At 44.4% G+C, this 19,607-nt stretch overlaps 1 protein-coding gene across 3 annotated transcripts in view; it reads right to left on the minus strand.

The window, feature by feature from the left end:
• The window catches only part of DYNC2H1 (dynein cytoplasmic 2 heavy chain 1), a 3,314,293-nt gene that overhangs the window by 1,227,135 nt on the left and 2,067,551 nt on the right, over nucleotides 1–19,607 (minus strand). For all 3 annotated transcript variants that reach the window (XM_069639013.1, XM_069639012.1, XM_069639011.1), the window contains exon 56: nucleotides 13,525–13,638. In XM_069639013.1, the coding sequence (XP_069495114.1) occupies nucleotides 13,525–13,638 (114 nt within the window). The remainder of the gene's footprint in view (nucleotides 1–13,524; nucleotides 13,639–19,607) is intronic.

Consider the following 19,607-nt stretch of genomic DNA (forward strand, 5'->3'; position numbering starts at 1 on the left):
AGGTTCCCCTTGTGTCCATGCATTAATGTACTAATGCTAGTGTCTTTTTCCCCATAGGGGCCGGGGTACGGAATGCCGGGGAACAGGCACCGACCCGAGATGAGAGGTGAAATCCTTGTAGAAATCAGGTAACTCTTTAATGAGCGTTTTTTGGTAATGTCTTTTCATTCGCTCATCAACGCTGATGTCTCTTTTTCCCCTTAGGGGCCGGGGTCCAGAAATGCCAGGATGCGGCGCGGACCCGAAATGAAGAGGGAATGAATCAACAGGTAAGTCTTAACATGGAGATTTAGCTTTCCTTATTCCCTTCTCTCTCTCACCTTTTGTTCTGGTCTTTTTCTCCCTAGGCGCTGGGGCGTGACTGCGAATCCGGATGATCACTGCTGAACATGGATGCGCCCTGTAAAGGTGAGTGGAATGCGGCGCTGCAGCGATCGACGCAATGAGCTTTTAAATTAAAGTCTTCCTTTTCAGGATTGTCGGCGAGATGTCTCCGGGATGCGAATTTAGCAGGTAAGGACTTTTCCTTCTTCTGTTCTCTTCTTCTCTTCCTTTGCAGGTGATCCAGGATGCTGGCAGGCGTGGCAGAAGTCAGGATGCAGGAGCAGACACGGTGAGCGTCCAGCTGCTAGATACAGAACAACGCGAAGCACGTGTGGCTGTTCGGGTGGGGTTTAAATAGCCTTGGAAGAAGTTCCAGGTATGTATCCTTCCTCCAATCAGGTATGTATCCTTCCCCGACCACGCCCGGATGGTAAATTAGTCCCACAGGTAAAGTAGTTCCTTTCAGGCCTCAAGAGGTCGGGATCCTGCAACATGGTCTGCATCAGGTAAGTGCACCCAAGCATTCCCATAATGAGCCTGGCGCCTAGGGCACCAGGACTGATGTCTTTTATGAGCCTGGCGCCATAGGCACCAGAACACTGTCCAAAGGGCCCCTATATGGGGTTGCTGGGTCCTTCCTTGGGGACTGGGAGCGGGCATCATGACAGCACTCCCCCCCCCAAGGCCCCTGCCAAGGTTGTTCCCTCCGGGGGTTTTGGTTTGTCTGGGAAGAGTCGGTGGAATTTCCTGACTAATCGAGGTGCATGCACATGGTCGCTGGGTTCCCACGACCTCTCCTGAGGCCCGTACCCCTTCCAATCAATTAGGTAGAACAGTTTTGACCTAAACATTTTTGAGTCTAAAATGTTCTTCACTTCGAATTCGGGCTCCCCATCTATTAGAATAGGTTCTGGAGGTTTGAGTAGTCGGGTTCCGGGTACCACTGGTTTCAGAAGTGACACATGAAAAACAGGTTGAATTTGCATACTAGCTGGTAAATCAAGTTTAACAGCCACTGGGTTCATTATTGCCGTAATAGAATAAGGTCCCAGATATTTTGGGTTAAAAGCTTGAGGCCCTTTGAGTGGTAAATGTCTGGTAGTTAACCACACTTGATCCCCAATCTGATACGGAGGTGCTTCACTCCGATGTAGATCAGCATTCTCCTTGTATTTTCTCTTTGCTTGTTGTAAATGCGTTGTTGCCTCTTTGAAGGCTTGGGTAATTGTAGAATGCAGATGTTCTACTGCAGACATTCCGAGGTTCTGAGGTGAGTCAAGGTTTGAGGTTCGAGGGTGATGCCCAAACAAAGTATAAAAAGCACTGTGGCCAGTTCCAGAGTGTACCGAATTATTATATGGGTATTCGGCTATCCAAAGAATGTCTTTCCAGTTGCTTTCAGATTGCTGTAACATACACCCGTAAGTACTGCTCAAGGGTCTGATTTGTCCTCTCGGTCTGACCATAGGTCTGAGGGTGGTGACTGGTCGATAATCTTACATCGATCTGCGCCATTTGACAACATTTGCGCCAGAAGTGGGAAATGAATTGGCTTCCCCGGTCAGAGATTAGTATAGATGGGAATCCATGTAGCCGAACAATATTTTCGAGGAATTCTTTGGCTAGGACAGAAGCTGAAGGTAAACCTTTCAAAGGAATAAAGTGGGCCATTATGGAAAACAAATCCACAATTACCAGAATAGTATTGTACCCCGAACAAGGAGGCAGGTCCGTAATAAAATCCATTGATAGGGTGTGCCAGGGTGCTGGTGGTATGTCTAGAGGTTGAAGGAGACCGGCTGATCTTTTGTTATGACTTTTATTTTGGGCGCAAACACCACAGGACATCACAAAAGATTTAACATCTTTTTCGCCAAGAGGGCCACCAAAATGGTCGTTTCACCTTTTCCTCTGTCTTGGCAATACCGGGGTGTCCCTCTATTAATGTATCATGATAACCGGAAATAACTAGTTCGTGTAATTCCTTATGTGGCAGGAATAAGCGTCCTTGGAAATAAGGTAAACCATTATCTATGGTAAAGTCTGATCCCTTTTGTATCCATTCCTGTAAGGTTGTAGGGTCCAGGAGTTGTTTCACTCTGGCTTGAATGTCTTCAAGCGTCTGTAACGAAGTCATGCCTAGAATCCTCTGTTCGGGAATTATTGGTACTGGTTCTGAGTTTGTATCAGATTCTCCCATTCCAATTCGGGACAAGGCGTCTGCTTTGCCATTCTTGCAGCCAGGTCGATAGGTAATCACGAAATAAAATTCAGCGAAAAACAAAGCCCATCTGAGCTGCCGTGATGACTGAGCCTTGGCGGTTTTCAAATACTGTAAATTCCGGTGATCAGTGATCACTGTGATGGTATGTCGAGCGCCAAGCAGATAATGCCGCCAGGCTTTAAAAGCGGACTTAATGGCTAACAGTTCTTTGTCCGTGATTGCATAATTAACCTCGGGTGCCGAGAATTTTCTGGACCAAAATGCTACGGGATGCAGTTGGTTGGTTTCGGGATCTCTTTGGGACAGGACAGCTCCCATGGCTAGGCTGGATGCATCAGTCTCGACGACATAAGGGAGATCTGGACGCGGGTGTTTCAATATAGGTGCGGAGGTAAACTTAGCTTTTAAATCCTGAAAGGCCTGCTCGGCTTCTTCAGACCATTCAAAACGTTTATTTTTCCTCAAGAGTGCAGTAATGGGTTGTACCACGCGTGAAAATTCCGGGATAAACCTGCGATAGAAATTGGCAAAGCCGAGCATGCTTTGAACCCCTTTTACAGAGCTAGGTGATGGCCATTTGAGGATGGCATCCACTTTTCTTGAGTCCATTCGGACTCCTTTGGGTGTCAGGATGAAACCTAGAAACTCGACTTCTGTGGTATGGAAAACACATTTCTCCAATTTAGCAAATAGTTTGTGTTGGCGCAGTTTTTCAAGTACTGCCCTGACGTGTTTTCTGTGATCAAATTCCGAAGAGGTGTACACCAGAATGTCATCGATATATACGACAACACAAACATCGATGAGTTCCCGAAGGACATCATTCATGAAGTATTGGAAGGCAGCCGGCGCGTTACATAATCCGAAAGGCATCACCTGGTACTCGAATAATCCGTATTTAGTACGGAAGGCAGTTTTCCATTCGTCGCCTTCTTTAACTCGTACCAGATGATAAGCCCCCCGGATATCTAACTTGGTGTATATGCAAGCGTCCTTCACCTGGTCAAGGAGTTCAGGGATCAGAGGCAGAGGATAACGGTTTTTAACCGTTATCTGGTTCAATGCGCGGTAATCGATACAAGTGCTAAGGTCGCCTTCTTTTTTGGGCACGAAGAACAAAGCCGAGGATGCCGGGGACTTTGACGGGCGAATAAAACCATTAGCTAGGTATTGATCCAAATATTTTCTCAAATGCAGATTCTCAGGTTCAGTAAGGGCATAAATCCTGCTACAAGGGGATTGTGCACCGGGCACCAGATCGATTTGGCAATCGTACGATCTGTGAGGAGGTAACGTGTTGGCCTGTTCCTTTTGGAAGACGTCCTGAAAGTCTTGGTATTCCGGAGGTAGTTGCATGGAGGCAGAGGTTACAGATGCTAGATTAATCTTCAGGTTTTCTGGGTAGCAGGTTTGTGTACAATCCGGGAAGGTTATTCTCTTAGCTCGCCAATCAATTCGAGGATTATGTGTCTCTAACCAAGGGATTCCAAGAATAACCTGAAACTGTGGAGCCTTGATTACATCAAACACAACACCCTCCCGATGGCCGTCGGGATCAATAAGAGTCACCTCAGTAGTGGAATGTGTTACCGGTCCAGAGGCAATTTCAGTTCCATCGACTGTGGTGATGACATCTTCGCTGGTTTTAGGACGGAGAGGGAGGTTAATCCTAGAGACCAATTCACGATCCACATAGTTTCCAATAGCCCCACTATCGATGTATGCCTTTATTGCATGCAACCGCATAGGCTGTTCTGGATCTACGAGAACCATTGGCACAATGAAATGCGAGGTCTGAGAGTTAGTTTTCAAGCTCGGTAAGCGGACCCCTACACTTGTCGGGCGGAGTCGTTTCCCGAAACAGAGTCTTCATGGTTTTTATCAGCGGCTCCTACCGCCTTTCGGGGCGGTTTTGCCGGGCAATCTCATAGAAAGTGTCCAGAATTCCCACAATAAAGACATAATTTTAACTGCCGCCTCCTTTCACGTTCCTTTTGAGTTAAGGGTCCTTTAACCCCTCCAATTTGCATAGGCTCAGAGACATCAACTCCCTTGGGATTAGCATGGGTCTTGACCAACACTCGGGTCTCAAACCTGGACCGATCTGCTTTTCTGTTTTGAAGTCTGTGATCCAATTGGACCACAAAGTCTATATACTCTGTGCATTCTTGGGGCGGATTTACAACTTGGGCCAAGACATCTTTAAGTTCTCCGCGAAGGCCTCGATAAAACAACGTGACTCTTTTATCCTCTGGCCATCCCGTTTCCACAATTAGTCTATTAAAGGTTGCAGTATAGGATAGGAGGTCCTGATTGCCCTGTCGCAGGGATAGAAGTTCGTCATCCAGAGCCTGCCCCTGAGAGTGTCGAGCAAATAACCTTTCCATGCTTGCTTGAAACCTTTGAAAATCACGGAGAATCGGGTCATCTTGAGTAACCAGTGGAACTGACCAATCGGCAGCGCAGCCGCTGAGATATGACAATACAAAGGCTACCTTGGTCTGATCATTAGGGAAGGCCCCAGGTCTGCATAGGAAGTGCAAACGACACTGATTCATGAATACGGCGAATCGTTTGGGGTCCCCAGCAAAGCGTTCGGGTGGGGCCAGCGGCATGTTTCCAGGTAGATTAATCTGCACAGGCTTACTGGAAACCACAGGAGAGGGGTTCCCTCCGGAACCGGGTAGAGGAGTTTGCCCAGCTTGACCTTGCAAAAGCTGTCTGGCCAGGTCATTAGTTCTTTCCTTTGATATTATTAATTTCCTCCTGAGGGCATTAGTCTCTTGACGAGCGGCATGTACTTCGGCCCGTAATTCCCCCGGTAATTGGGCCAACTGATCAGTCTCAGAACTTTCCATAGCGCCTGGGTGGGAATTTGTAGGAAGGCTTCGCGTTCTGTTACGCTCACCTGACTCCCACGGAGGCGCTGGCCTGGTTCGCGCTGCTGTGACCTCTTATAAGGTGATGCGCAGGGTTCGGAAGACGGACTGGACCGGGCCCCCAAAATCTGGCTTGTCTGGCTCGCAGAAGTATCCTTCTGTAGGCGAAAATAGGGGATTAACTGTCTGCGGGGTAATGCAATCGGCCTCCCACTTTCCCCTCTCACCCTCCTTGAAACCCTTCTGTGATTTCTCGTAGCGTCTCACCTTAGGGTCTGGAAGGACGAGCTCTCCATCCTGCTTCTGATGCAGGGGCACGTTGGTATCCAGTTACTTCACTGGATTTTCGGATTGGTGAGAACCAAACTTGCTTGGCTTCCAGGTAAGTTTTTTGATAAGAGGTTCCCCTTGTGTCCATGCATTAATGTACTAATGCTAGTGTCTTTTTCCCCATAGGGGCCGGGGTACGGAATGCCCGGTTGCTGGGTCCTTCCTTGGGGACTGGATGTCCGCTTTCAGGGACGCCGGGCTTGAACCGGCTCCCCGGGAGCGGGCATCATGACACTCTTGTCCCGTTTTGCTGACCTCTCAGGATTTCGGGTGAGCTCATCCAAATCTATTGGATTGGCTTTGACGGAGATCCCCAGCGAGATGGCTACCATTCAAACACGGTTTCCCATTCCGTGGTGTACGACTGAAATCCCTTATCTGGGTATAAAATGAACTCTGTCTTATTCGGGACTCTTCAAGGCCAATATCCCTGCCTTGCTGAGAGAAGCGAAGGATTGGCTCTTACAGTATACATCTCAAGAAATATCCTGATTGGGCCGGATTACCACGCTCAAGATGACCTTGCTTCCGAAACTCTTATATGTCTTTCAAGCCCTTCCAGTGCGGATTCCGGAGGGGAACCTTATCGAGATGCAGAAGGCATTGAGTCGTTTTGTTTGGAAAGCGAGAAAGCCTAGAATACCTCTTAAACTCCTCACCAGAGGAAAACCACTGGGAGGCCTGGGATTGCCCTCGTTTCAGAGATACTACAGGGCAGCACAGGTTTCTGCCATGCTGACCTGGCCGAACCCTTTGGAGGCCCCCAAATGGCAAGATATTGAGCAAGCAGTGTCCCCATTTCTGTTATTGCAGCTCCCGTTTCTCCCTAGAGAGGCCCGGACCTGGGAGCGTGCGCTTTTGGCCACCACGAATTCCACGCTACAGTGTTGGGATAAGGCATGTACTCAAAGTGGGATCAAATCGGGCCTGGGGCCCCTCTCCCCTGTCTCTCAGAACCCGGCCTTTGCACCGGGCCTGGTGAGTGGCACGTTCCGCAACTGGGAACCCATTGAACCAGTGCGCCTGAGGGACTTGTATAAAGATCGGGAACCTCTGACATTTGCTGAATGTAAGGAGAAATTTAATCTATCTGAAGCTGACGTTTTCGGTACATTCAGCTGCGCCACTGGATAACTAATAGGGTCGCACGCCGAGCTGCAGACAGAGATCCGACTGGATTAGAACTAAAAATACTAGAAGGCCAGCAGGCTCAGAGTCTGAGCCGGTTATAAACTCTTAGAGAGGGTTCCTCCAGGGGAGAAGCTGCCCTATATGCGGGCATGGGAAGAGGAGTTGGGAATAGAGATCCCAGAGGAATCCTGGCAAAGGATATGGCTTAGAGCCCAAACAAATTCCCGATGTACGATTGTGAAGGAGAATGCCATCAAACTATTTTATCTGCCCCCAAGTAGATTGCATGCAATGAACCCGGACTATCCTGACACATGTTGGCACAGCTGTGGTGAGAAAGGTGATCTGGCATATGTGGTGGAAATGTTCTGTTATACAATCCTTCTGGCTAGAGGTGCGCTCTAAAAACCCTCCTTATAGCGGCTCGGATCACAAGAGCCCGATTCTGGAAATCCATAGATGGACCCCATATTGCCTATTTGTGGGTGAAAGTGTGAGAATTATTAGGCTTAGAAAAGCTGTTGGCTATGTTAGATGGGGAAATGCTAAGATTTACACGCATCTGGTGACCATTTCTGGACTTTGTGCGGGACAAAGAACACATTTTTTTTAGCCAATGTTATTGAAGCATTTTCAGAAGCCTGACAATTATTATTATTTTTTTTGGTCTTTCTTGTCACCCTTTTCTGGCGTCTTCTTAATATTCCCTCCCTCTAGAGACGCTGCTCATGGTTCAATGACTCTGTAAGGGGATTGCGGTAGATTTGGGGAATGCAATGAATCATAAATATCTGCAGTAATCTGACCTTGTCAAAAGAGGGGATGGGAACCCTTTGCAGCCTGGTGTGGGAGGCCTACCAGTATGGATGTCAGAGACAGTCATACCCCAGAGTGGGAAGGTGGTATTTGGGAGAGCCGCAATCCCTGCCCCTTTTGTTTGTGCCTCAAACTCAAAACTATGTGTGGGCAATCCCCTTTCTTCGCAGACACCTGAAGAACAACAATAATACATTCAAGCAGGGGTGGTGTCTCACGAGTTAAATTGTTCAATTTTAGGGCTTAGACCAAGACAATGGATCTGTACAGGCAAAAATGCAAACGTTTATAATTGATAAATTCTTTATAATATAAAAAATGTCACAAACCAATTCTACAACATATACACAGTCGATAACACGTTCCATAATTGTATTCAATAGAAACCATCAATATCAAATACATAAATAAATTGGATGTGCAAAACGATGCAAAAAGTGCAAATATGCATGAAAAGTGGAAACTAGCTTAATTTTCTACTGTAACCACTCCCACATTCTAATTAGAAATTATAGAATGATACAATATTCCATGTTATTGCACACACCCCTATCTATACATATTTTTCCAATACCACCATTCTTTACCTTTTATTTGTGCCAACATGCATGAAATGAGTACCACTGTCGATCGCCCCATAGTGATCTCGTACAATGCTGGCCAATTTCTTCCTTTATCTTAAAGATACTACAAGTCACAGCATGCCCATCGGTGGAAAGATGAGAGAACAGGCCACTCGGGGGAGCTGCCATATAATTGCACCTATGCCGCAGAGACAATAGGCTCAATTGTAACAGGGCAACGGTACAGCTTCCTAGCTAGAATGACAATCCCAGGTATGAAGAATACCTCACATAAACTTGGACATTAACTGTAAAGCTCACTGTATTGGACCAGCATTAACAAACCTAGTAGATGGGCACATTAGAAAGGGGCAGGACTTAACCCATCATGATTTTTTTTCCAATTGTAACACCTCTTCTGGAAAAAAGGGCAGTAAACTGTTGGCCTGGAGGAAACAGCAGGGGAGGATAGCCCATGGAAGCAGAGCAGGGAGGATAATGAGAGACTCAGGAAGCAGGACGTTGTGGGTTGTTTGGGAAGAGTTCGGTGGAGGTGGGCCAAAAAACCAGCAGAGGAAACTAGGACAGAAGAGCGTGGACCCAGATTAAACATGAAGTATGCAAGGTGAGGTATTGGTTGGTGAGAGAAAGTGGTTATTGGGTATATGCTTATGTACTAGGTGTGCGAGTGAGAGGGTGACAGTGAAAGAAAGGGGACTGCGGAGGCAGAGGGGTCGAGTGAAGTAGAGTGTTGAGAGAGGGGACTAGTAGTGGTTTAGAGGGCAGTAGTAGTGGTGTAGAGCGGAGAGTAGTAGTGGTGTAGAGAAGGAAGCAGTGGTGGAGAGGAGAGCATTAGTGAGGTTGAGAATAATAGTGATGTAAAGAGGGGAGCAGTTGTAGGGGTAAGGAGAGGAGAGTCGTAGTATTGTGGGAGAGTGGAGAGCCGCATTGATGAAGGAGAGAGAGAGAGAAAGTGAGACCATCAGAGGGACCGAGAAAAGTAGAGAGACAGAGAGGGAGAAGGAAATGAAAGGGAGGAAGAGAGGTGGAGAGGAAGCATAGAGACAGAATGTCAGGGAGAGGAGTGAGATAGTGTGGAAGAGAACATTAATTGGCACTCGGGTGACTGAAAGGCACTATACATCGGGAATCATTGTATTAGAAAACTCTGGTAAGGATACACCTAGACTGTTCCCAGAGGGATACTTAGATCTATAAGGCTTTGCCTTTAGGCTATCACATCCAGTCAGACAGAACTTAAGATAGGAGGGGTTACCGATTACTAGTGACGAGCCTTGACTTGATGGGTGCCTGGGTCAAGGCGGGCACCGCCCAGGATAGATGAGAGACAGGAATGGCCCTTGGTGAGCCCCTTGAAGGACGAATTAATAAAACCCCTTGAACTATCTTCCAGAGTTAGTATTTTCTTGATGACATCTGTGGCAACATATAGCACAAAGACAGTAATAGGAAATCACTATTTAGTAGTACCAGCAATTCTATTCAACAATGGAGCTTTAAAACCATTCCCAATAGATTTGCTGCTTATTTTATGTTATGTCCCATCAGAAAAATGCGTTTAGTGCTCTGTCATCCTCATGGGTCTCTGGGTGTGTTAGGCAAAATCCAGTGCAGTTCCCTTAGGGAGCACTACACCAGATTAGGACTACAGGTGAGAGCAATAAATCCCCTTTGGTATGAGTCTGTACCACAAAGATTTAGTTGGTAGCTGTAGCTGAGTAGTCACTTATCTCAAGAGGGAGATGAGCAGTATTCAGGGTTTACACAATAGGCCTACTGTACTATGGCACAAAGAAACACTGACTAAAGCTTTGTAGTTAAAACGTAGATATATATTTATTTTATACACTTCTAAGAAAACACATGTATCACAAGTATCAAGCAAGTTAAATTAAGTCAATATAAAAATATAAACACTCCGTATATAAATTGTAGACCAAGTGAACCAGAGTGAAAACTGAGCAAAACGGCACAGTGACAACTACACACAAGGGATCCTCTAACAATTTCTCACAAGGGAGGGAAAACATCAAGAAATAGGTTCTTATACACCCTAACAACACTTCCCATCAGTTGTGAAACCAGTTCAGCAAGACAGTGCAACAATATAGGCAATACTTCAACTGAAAACTGAGCAAAATGGCATTTCACAATGATTATGCAGTGGGAAGGAAAGGGTAGCTATAAGAAAGGGTTGCACCACACAGTTCGAATAGAGAATCAATCTCGAGAAGGCAGGTCTAACAAATGTGACCAGAGTCAGCAGGCCTGTGCCAGAGTTAGTGGTACTGTGCAAGGGCCCAGGAGCAAAATGTTGTTGTAGCTGCAGTCAAGTCTTTGGTTAACGATGTTGAAAAGGTGGATGCAGAAAACGAAAGACAATGTTATGAGAGAGGGGCAGCCAACCCAACAGGTAGGTAAAGTATTTAAAACACCTTTAGCACTACCGCGAAGAAAGGGCGGCCTGGCGGAACAATGTACCTTAAAAATGAAGAAGTGGCTCCTGTGGTGGCGGTTGTTCCTGGTAGTTCCTGCAGTTCGGGTGATCCAGCAGAGGAAGAGAGGCTTTCGTCTTGGAGGAAGGTTCGAGGTTCTGCACTACCCAGGGATGAAACCAGCCGCAGTGCTGCCAAACTAAGTTTAAAAGGTTCGCTCCTTTTAATCGCGGTCCGGGTCGATAGCTGCTTGGCTATCCGGTCTCCAAGAGCGGGGCACTGGCGATTCTACCACAGCAGGTTCGGGAAGGCGATTGGCAAACTGGTTGGCCCCACCAGTTCAAGGGAAGAAGGCTCTTTCAGGTGAAGATCTCCTCTCGTCGTGTGGAGAAAAGTGGTGAGATGCTGCAGCAGGGCTTCACCGGTGGTGGTAGTCGTTGCAGGTGTCTTTGACTTCTCTCCTCTTCGGTTCCGTAGTTCCAGTGGCAACGTCTTGCTCTTCCAGTCCTCAGAACCCTGCTTTTATGCAAGAAGATCCCCATTCATACAGCCTAGCTGTCACTCACACAGTGGGGTGGTCATCTTGGCGGGAGACCCTCCAGCCTATCAGGATAGAGTGCGACATGGGTTGCTGAGGCAACCATGTCCAGGGGTCCTACTCCCCCTCCCACACAATGGACCCAACCCAGACTCAGTGGCGCTGGAAGGAGGGCTTCTGGGCAGAAGCCCGTCAAACGGACGAACAAAGGATCCCTGACTTGGGTTAGGATCGTAGAGTAAGACACGAGAAAGAACTTATATTACATTTCTGGCAAATAAAACCTACCGGAGCAAAGTTAATATTAAAATGCACCGGCGGTATGTTAGAGGCTGTCAGAAAAAGTGGTAGCCTCGAACAATGGGAAAATCCCATAGAGAAATATTCGTGGTCAAATATTTTTGGTAGTAACCACTGCCACCAGCCAGAAACTTTAGAGAGAGGGACTTTAAGGTACCCCCTCGAAAATGAACATAGGGGAAAAACTATTAACCCCTTCCAGTACCTCCATAGTAAGATGGGTTGTACTGGTTAAGTTCATAACAATTGACTAGTAAAGTCAATGGGGACTTTACATGCCCTGGGAGACAGTAGTCAGTCCCAGGGTATGGAGTCTATGTTTGGGGGTCGTTATGACACCCATGTGTCACTGCACGGAGGGTGCTGTGCAACACATGTGAATACAGATGGTTCCTATGGGGGAGAGAAAATCCCATAGGCATTAAACACAAAAATAGCCTAGAACACACATAGCATAAATGCCTAAGAGTGGGAAAAAGAGTCTCACTCTTAGCAGGTAAAAATAAACAAACTCTTCAAATCCAGCAAAGCTGCTGGGGGACTCTATAGGTAAGGGAAATAAGCCATAGTATGATAATTCTCCCTAACAGAGTGCTGAGGTGGAAAACAGTAAAAAAAAAATGTAAAAATAAAAAAAATGATAAAGAAAAGGGCAAAGAAAAAGCAGAACGTTAACTATCTCTAATGTAAAGAGGTTTTAGGAACTCACAAAAAAATATTTAAATGGCAACATATATGCTACCTAGGTTGTGTATCAGTCATGTAACATAAGACAGTTACAATTATGACCATGTCCCGACAAGCAGTCTTTATTATAGCAGACAGCTCAGGAAGCAGAACATGTGGGGGTTTCCGGGTGAGATCAGAGGTGGAGAGCGACCAGCAGGAGGAAGGAGGGAACGGCAGCTTGTGGAGAAGATTTAGTTGAGGTGTTGGTTAAGGAATGAATGTGGTTCTGAAGTTTGAGTGTGTGCCTGTGTGGTGAGTGTGTAGATAAGGTAGTTTAAGGAGCGTTTTGGGAAGCAAATGGGAATGGGTGTAAGAAGGGGGACTGAGTTGTGGAGGAGACTGTAGTAGTAGTGTGGAGGAGGGAGTAGCAGTGTGGAAGAGTGAATAGTAGTGTGGAGAAGGGATTAGTAGTGTGGAGGAGGGATTAGTAGTGTACAAGAGGGAGTAGAGTGGAAGAGGGAGTAGTAGCAGTAGTGTGGAGGAGGTCGTAGAGAGAGAGTGAGTAGTATAGGCATGTAAGGAGGAGTAACATCAAAGGGTGAAGGGAGTATTTAGGAGAAGTGAAACAGCATAGGGAAAAAGTGCTGGAGAGGATTATGATAGAGCAGACAAGCATAAAAAGTAGTAAAGGCATAGGTGAGATTGAGTATGATAGAGGAAGACAATCTATCAGAGTGCTTGCGAAGCACCATCTAAAACCCCATTAGATCACTAACAGCTGCATAGAGTAGGGACAGTTGCAAAGTTCCTGAGGAAGTTTAGTTTAGACAGCCGGCTTTTAGAATAAGTCAGCTTCAGGGCGGTCAACTTTCAGTAGCACTAACCGGGGATTACAGACACCTGGGTTAAGGAAGAGGTTTGACACTAGACGAGAGAGTGAGGAATGCCAATAGGGCCCACAAAAATTCTAATAAAAACCCTTGAACTATCCTTGAGACGTAGAGCAATTATTGTCCCATCTATGAAAAGCACACAACCTCAAACTTGCAAAAAGCATGATCTTTGTTTCACAATCTCACTGCATATACTGCCCAGTTCAAAATAGGTTGTCATGAACATGGTAGTTGTTTGAAAAATGTACACTTAATTGTTGTGTGTTCCCAAGGAAAACAAATTGCTGAAACAAAAACAAACGAACACACAAGTTCTATAAACAAGTTTAAAAAATGACCCAATCTGCAGCTCCAACCAAGATCATGAAGCAAAAGGTACTCAAATCTGTCTAAATGCGTACCTGAACTTCTTTCAGTTCAGATTCAATTTTCACTTTTCTCTCTTCAATCTTAACAGCTTCTTCGGCTATCTTCTGTTTTATTTTTTCCATTTCTGTTTTTTGATCGCTGGCATTCTGTGACACAATAGACACATTATCTTTTCATTTTTTGAAACAAAAAATAGGTTTTTAAAAAAGGGAGTGGACTACTGTTAAATAATTCTAAAACAGCATGCACTTAATTTGTGAGGAACATTTGAAAAATGCAACTTCCAGAGAAACACAGCAGAGCCAAAAATGTATGTGAGCTGGCTTACCACTAAACATGTTCTCCATGCAATGACCTCCATGTGCGCTTAATGTGATATTTATGTTTTCATAACAACATTGGCCAATGATGACAGGTTCCAAAGTGTATACCCGTCTTTGCCCTACCCCTCTCTTTCATTATGAAGCCTTTCTTTTACAGCACTCCACTTCTTTCTCTCTATGATTTTGTGCAATACAAATCACCTACAAACAAACATACACCAAGATCAACTTGTCTCTTACATGACACCGTAGTGAGCAATGCCTCTCTAATGAGGTACGTGTTCAATATGTAGTCCACAGGCACATGACATCACAATTTCTGTCATTTTGTGGTGCTTTCAATAACCAGTATTACTTTAACACAATTAAAAGCCAGTCAATATATGGATCTCATACGAGTGAAAGGCAATGCCAGATATGTCACAATTTCAACCTGTGGAATACATATTGAACAAGTACCTCATCTGAGAGGCATAGCTCCCTATGATAATCGGACCAGGTGGTGAAATTCAGTTCTAAAGAGAAAAAAAATCTGATCATATTATACATGCCTGGAACTAGCTGCACTGACTGCAAGTGGAATATCTAATTCATGTACGACTATGCATTACACAAAGAGCATTTTATGGGTCAGGATCCACCTTTCTTCAAAATAAATTTGAGATATGTCCTTGCGAGGTCTATTAACACATTGTTACTTGTCATTTTAAAAAAAATCAAAACAAAGCGAGGTGGTGGTCAAGCCTTAACTTTGTACACTGACACAATTTGGAGGTTGCTCCCAATTCACATCTGTACTGTGGAAAAACACTTCACCTTCAGAAAAAAACATTTTTTTCTTTTTTTTTTCTTTCGCTTTATTTTTCTTCTGTCATCTTTCTTTGAAACTTTAGGTAAGTTTTAAATTAAGCATTCTATTAGTCCTGAGCTCAATGACCAACCCCCCTCCACTCTCTATAAGGAAACTAATATGCCAAGATAATTGTAGAAAAATACTTCACCTGCTCAAGGCCAATATCCAGTAAAGGAGCATAATATATAAAGTATGAAATTCCATTTGAGCAAAGTCAAAGACTCCACAGCGCCCATAGTAGTCATCACTGGAAGTTCACCTCCAGTTCTGAGCCACAACAGCAAGGCATTGTGGGTATGCAAATTAGCCCAAATGCAAACCTTTTCTCCAGGAAATTGACTTTGTCTAAGAGGGCAGTGCTATTTTATACATACCTTAATCAACCCAAGATAGGCATTTTGCAAGGCTGTCAGGACAACTACATACCAGGTTTCAACCTTATTAGGGATCATCAGTGCAGTATAGTCCTGACAGCCTTTATATTTTCAAGAAAAAAACTTTAGCTGCAGGGACGTTAAGGTGAGAACTTAAAGAAACAAAACGCCTGAAATTCAGCTAAAGCCACCTTAACTTCGTGCCCCGTTGCTCAGCCACAGATGACATCACTGATGACATCATTGGTGGTATGGAACAATTAATGAGAAGTAGGTTGCAACTTTGTGTTTTTTTTTCTTAATAACTTTTTAAACAAATCTTTACCAAACTTTGCAGTCTGGGGAGGGTGCCTGTGTGTCCCTAATTGACTTCAAAATGTCAGCCAAATCCGTGGCACGAGTCAAAGGTTACTAGCAAATAATGTTTTCCAGGTTGCTATGGGAGTCAAACTCACCTTAACTATAGGGCGTTCTATATATATATATACATACACACACTATCCTTCCCGTATTGAGACATTTTAATCTGAGACAACACCTCTTAAGCGGCTTCACTTCAACACTAAAGCTAAGTCAATGCCTAGTCTGGGATGCTGAGGGAAACCCTTATTGATATATTTTTAGGTCCAGTTCATGTACTCTGGATGACAACCCTTATATAACACCCCTCTCTTAGAATCCCCCTGACCCCACTAAGCCAAGAAGTAGGTTTGTTTTGCAAATTAAAAGGTTTATTTGAAAAATTAAACAATATATATATATCACACTTTTATAATAAATTAATATCTTATAGTACACTGAGACATATGATGTGGATCCACAATGGGTAATATTACAGTGGTACACTTGATTACTTAGGAGTAGTATAGAGGATGAGGTAGCTGAAAATGCTTTATGGTTTCAAGGAAATGCAAGGTGGAATAAAATGCAGTACAGCAAATAAACTTGATATGATTTCAACCACCAACAATGTAATCACTTTTTCTCTGGCAATTCACCCCCCCCCCTATGCAATGTAAGAAATGGAAGGAGATGGAAAGAGGAGCACACAGTTCTCAGGAATGCAATCAAATACAATACGAAATTCAGTTCCCCCCCCAGCAAGCTTAGAGGAAACAGGTAGAAGTTTGAAACACAGGCCCAAAATGCTTTTAAATGTGATGGCAACGGATGGGAAAATGTGCTAACTGATTTTAATTCCCTCTAGAGATTCAGGGTGAGTGAGAGATGCTTGTTGGTATTAGTTCAGGCTCACTTTAGCAATGCTCTATGAGTTATTACCAGGTTGCAAACTGATTTTAACAAAGGAAGGAATGGACCTGCTATTTTGACAAGTGGAGAAATTGAGCCAAAATCGCAAATCGCGGTAAATTTCACAAGTGCGTAAATCGCGATTGCGGTAAAAGTATAAGGAGTAGGAAGTCGGTTCTAGGCTTGTTGGAAAGCTTAGAATCACACGTTCCTAGGACAAACCGTTCCGGAGATACAGACGATTTAATAAAGGTAGATTTTCGGATTTAAAGTAAAACTCAAAATGACAGGTGACAGCTTGCAGTTGCAGAATTGACAGGTGACAGTTTTGCAGCTTTACAAATGACAGATGACACGATTTCTAGGAGGCTGTTCTAATTAGGTTAAAATTGTTTGGATTAGATTATTTTAACTAAGAGATTGGGTTCTGCACAGTTCTGGCGGATACTCACTCCTAATTTTGAAATGAATGGGCCTCGTCACGGATCTGGTCAACGCGTCCAGCGGCAGTTCTCTCTGCTTGGCGGGTCAATCAGGCACCGGTTCTGCTCACAGCGATCCGGATCTCTGGTTCTGCTCACCGCGGTCTGGGTCTGGTCTGCGGTTCCGGCACAAGTGCTTGGCAAAGAATTCAAACAGCTCGCCCGGCTGTTGAATAGTTTGGTTAGGTTTGCTGGATTCTGAAGGCCTGCTGAGAATACTTTTGCTTGCAGTGGGCCTTCTTGGTTCAAAGTTCTTTAGTCTCTGTTTAGCTCGGAAGTCTAAGTGTTGGATCTCTGGATGTGAAGTCGTCAGTCAGCACGCCCCGCAGCAAATGGAATTGAATGTCTCTACCTGTCCCAGCAGTCTCTTTTTATGTGTTTTGGAAGTGGGTGTGTGCGTGGCATAACTGAGCCTGCCCCTCTCTACTTGTCATTGGCCCAATTCTCCCCTCTCCCATGATTGGGGGAAGGAAATGGATTGTCATCATGATGAGGTCTGTTTATGGGTAAGAGGATCCTCCACTGGTCAATTTGCCCACAAATCTATATTTGATTCAAATACATATTTCCCAGATACACAATTTGTTGAAATTACATGTACACATTATATATTCCTTATGGTCCATGCTTGTCCGCCTCTGATCTTCCTGGGGGCTTGCATTCAAAAATGACAACATTTTACGCTTTTTGACTGGTTTACCAATATCGGACATTTACCAAAAATTACACACATGTGCGCAAGGAGTATGGACATTAATTGATGAAGTGTCAGATTTTTAACATGCAGACATTTGGAGTAAGACCCTATTTTCCGCTAGCAACCCCCCAGAATACACCACAGGGTCCTAACGCCTCTTAAAACGTGCACAGAAAAATCACAAGAATAATGATATTACTTATATAATTTTGACCAGTCCGCACTATGAGTTATCTATCCTTTTAACTTATGCCCTGGTCAAAAAGGGGTGTGGCTTCCCACATCACATGGTGGAAGAACTGGTTTATCCACTTCCCCCAAGCCCAGCTGGCTCTCACAGGCACTTCTCCTCCCACTTCTCCCAAGAGGAAGCCACTTTACGGCCCCCCCAATATAACATTTGCCTGAGTCCATTGTTCAGTTTCCTGCAGTCCCCAGGTAATTCAATCAGAGAGGTGTCACCTCCTTTTTGTGGGGGCTGCAGAATGCAGCCAGGCCTGGGAACACAGCTGTTGATCCAGTTTTAACTCCTGTCGGGCAGAATCCAGTTTCATTAAGCCAGGTTTCAGCTAAATGTCACTTTTTGTTCCCAGTTTTCTACATTCAAATCAAACTGACAATTTTTACACATGCAGCTAGAATGCGGATTCTAAGTTCAAAACTAAAAGTAGGTCCCTCATTTAATTTAAACATTTCAATTTTAGTGGTTTTCAGTTCAGTTTAACTTAAGCTGCTGACCTCCACAGCTCAGCCAGTTTTGTTATGAACATTGTTTGGGGCTCTTTTTCTTTCCAGATTTTGTATGCACACAAAACTTCATTCTGCCAAATGTCTGCTAGTGTTCAGTGAGATTTTTGAATATCCTGCAATGTTTGAAATAGGCATTTTGAGCTTGCATTCAGAGAAACCAAGGTGATTTCAAAGGGCTTTTTAAGCTAACAGGCACTGTGGTTTTTCCTTTGGCACACATTCCACTCATGGCACCCCTGGTCCATCATGCTCGCACTGGTGGGTGGAAGGTTAGGCGACCATTTTGGTGTGCGCACAAACTGCGCAGTTCTCCTGGATTCTGGCGCACATGTGGGCTTTTTGGCGATCTTGGATTTTCTAAGCCCACAGCACCAAATGTTGCAGCTTAATGACTCAAACGTGGGTCAATACACCTGACACACCGTTCGGATTCTTTTATTTTATTTCATTTTATGTGCCGATTTCCCACATGTTGCATGGGCTTTGTTGTCCTAATTAAAAAGAGCTATGTATTTTTTTTTTAAAAGGTGTTTTTAGCTGTTTTGTGAACTGATTCTTTTTGCATAAGCACTATGTTTTTCTATATTGGAATTGATGTTCAATGTATCTTAAAAATGATATTTTTGCTATGTGCCAATGTGTACATTTTTAATGTTATGAATTTGTATCTTATACTGGTTTGATGAATGTGTTCATCCGAATAAACTTATTGAACTGAACTGAGATATATTGATCTAGTAGAGTTAGCTGATAATACTGCTGCTCACAAGGAACCACCGGAATTGGCACAATTTTGCATTAACACAGACAAGTCCAAAGCTACTAAGATTCGTGCCAAATCCAAATGTAATCCTCCCATGTCAGTAGGTTGTCTTGAGGCTTTCAATGATTTATTGATTGACGATCTCAAGCAGATGAGATTCATCTTTACCAATCCTTCCTACAGTTTGACTGTTGAACAAAAACTGTACTCCAGGAGCTTCATAATCTTCCCAATCTTATCATCAAACCATCTGATGAAGGCTCCAATATCGTCCTCCTGGACAGACAAGATTACATTCGGGAAGCGAACAGACAACTATTGGATAAGAAGTGCTACATGAAACTGGAATGTAATCCATTCCCTAAAATCAGTTTGGAACTAATGGCTCTGTTGAACACATGGGTTGATCGTGGCCTTTTGGAGCAAGAATTGCAGGATTTTTGTCACCAGATGCCTCTGTGATTCCAACTATTTACTTTTTGCCCAAGGTGCATACGTCGTTATTCAGACCTCCAGGGAGACCCATCATTACCCTTTGTGGTTCCTTGCTTGAGAATGTTGACAAATTCATTGATGAAACCATCAAACCTTTGGTTTCAACATTTCCCTCCTATCTCTGCGA

This window comes from Ambystoma mexicanum, chromosome 7q (genome assembly GCF_040938575.1).
Source record: "Ambystoma mexicanum isolate Mex_15411 chromosome 7q, UKY_AmexF1_1, whole genome shotgun sequence".
NCBI classification, from domain to species: domain Eukaryota; kingdom Metazoa; phylum Chordata; class Amphibia; order Caudata; family Ambystomatidae; genus Ambystoma; species Ambystoma mexicanum.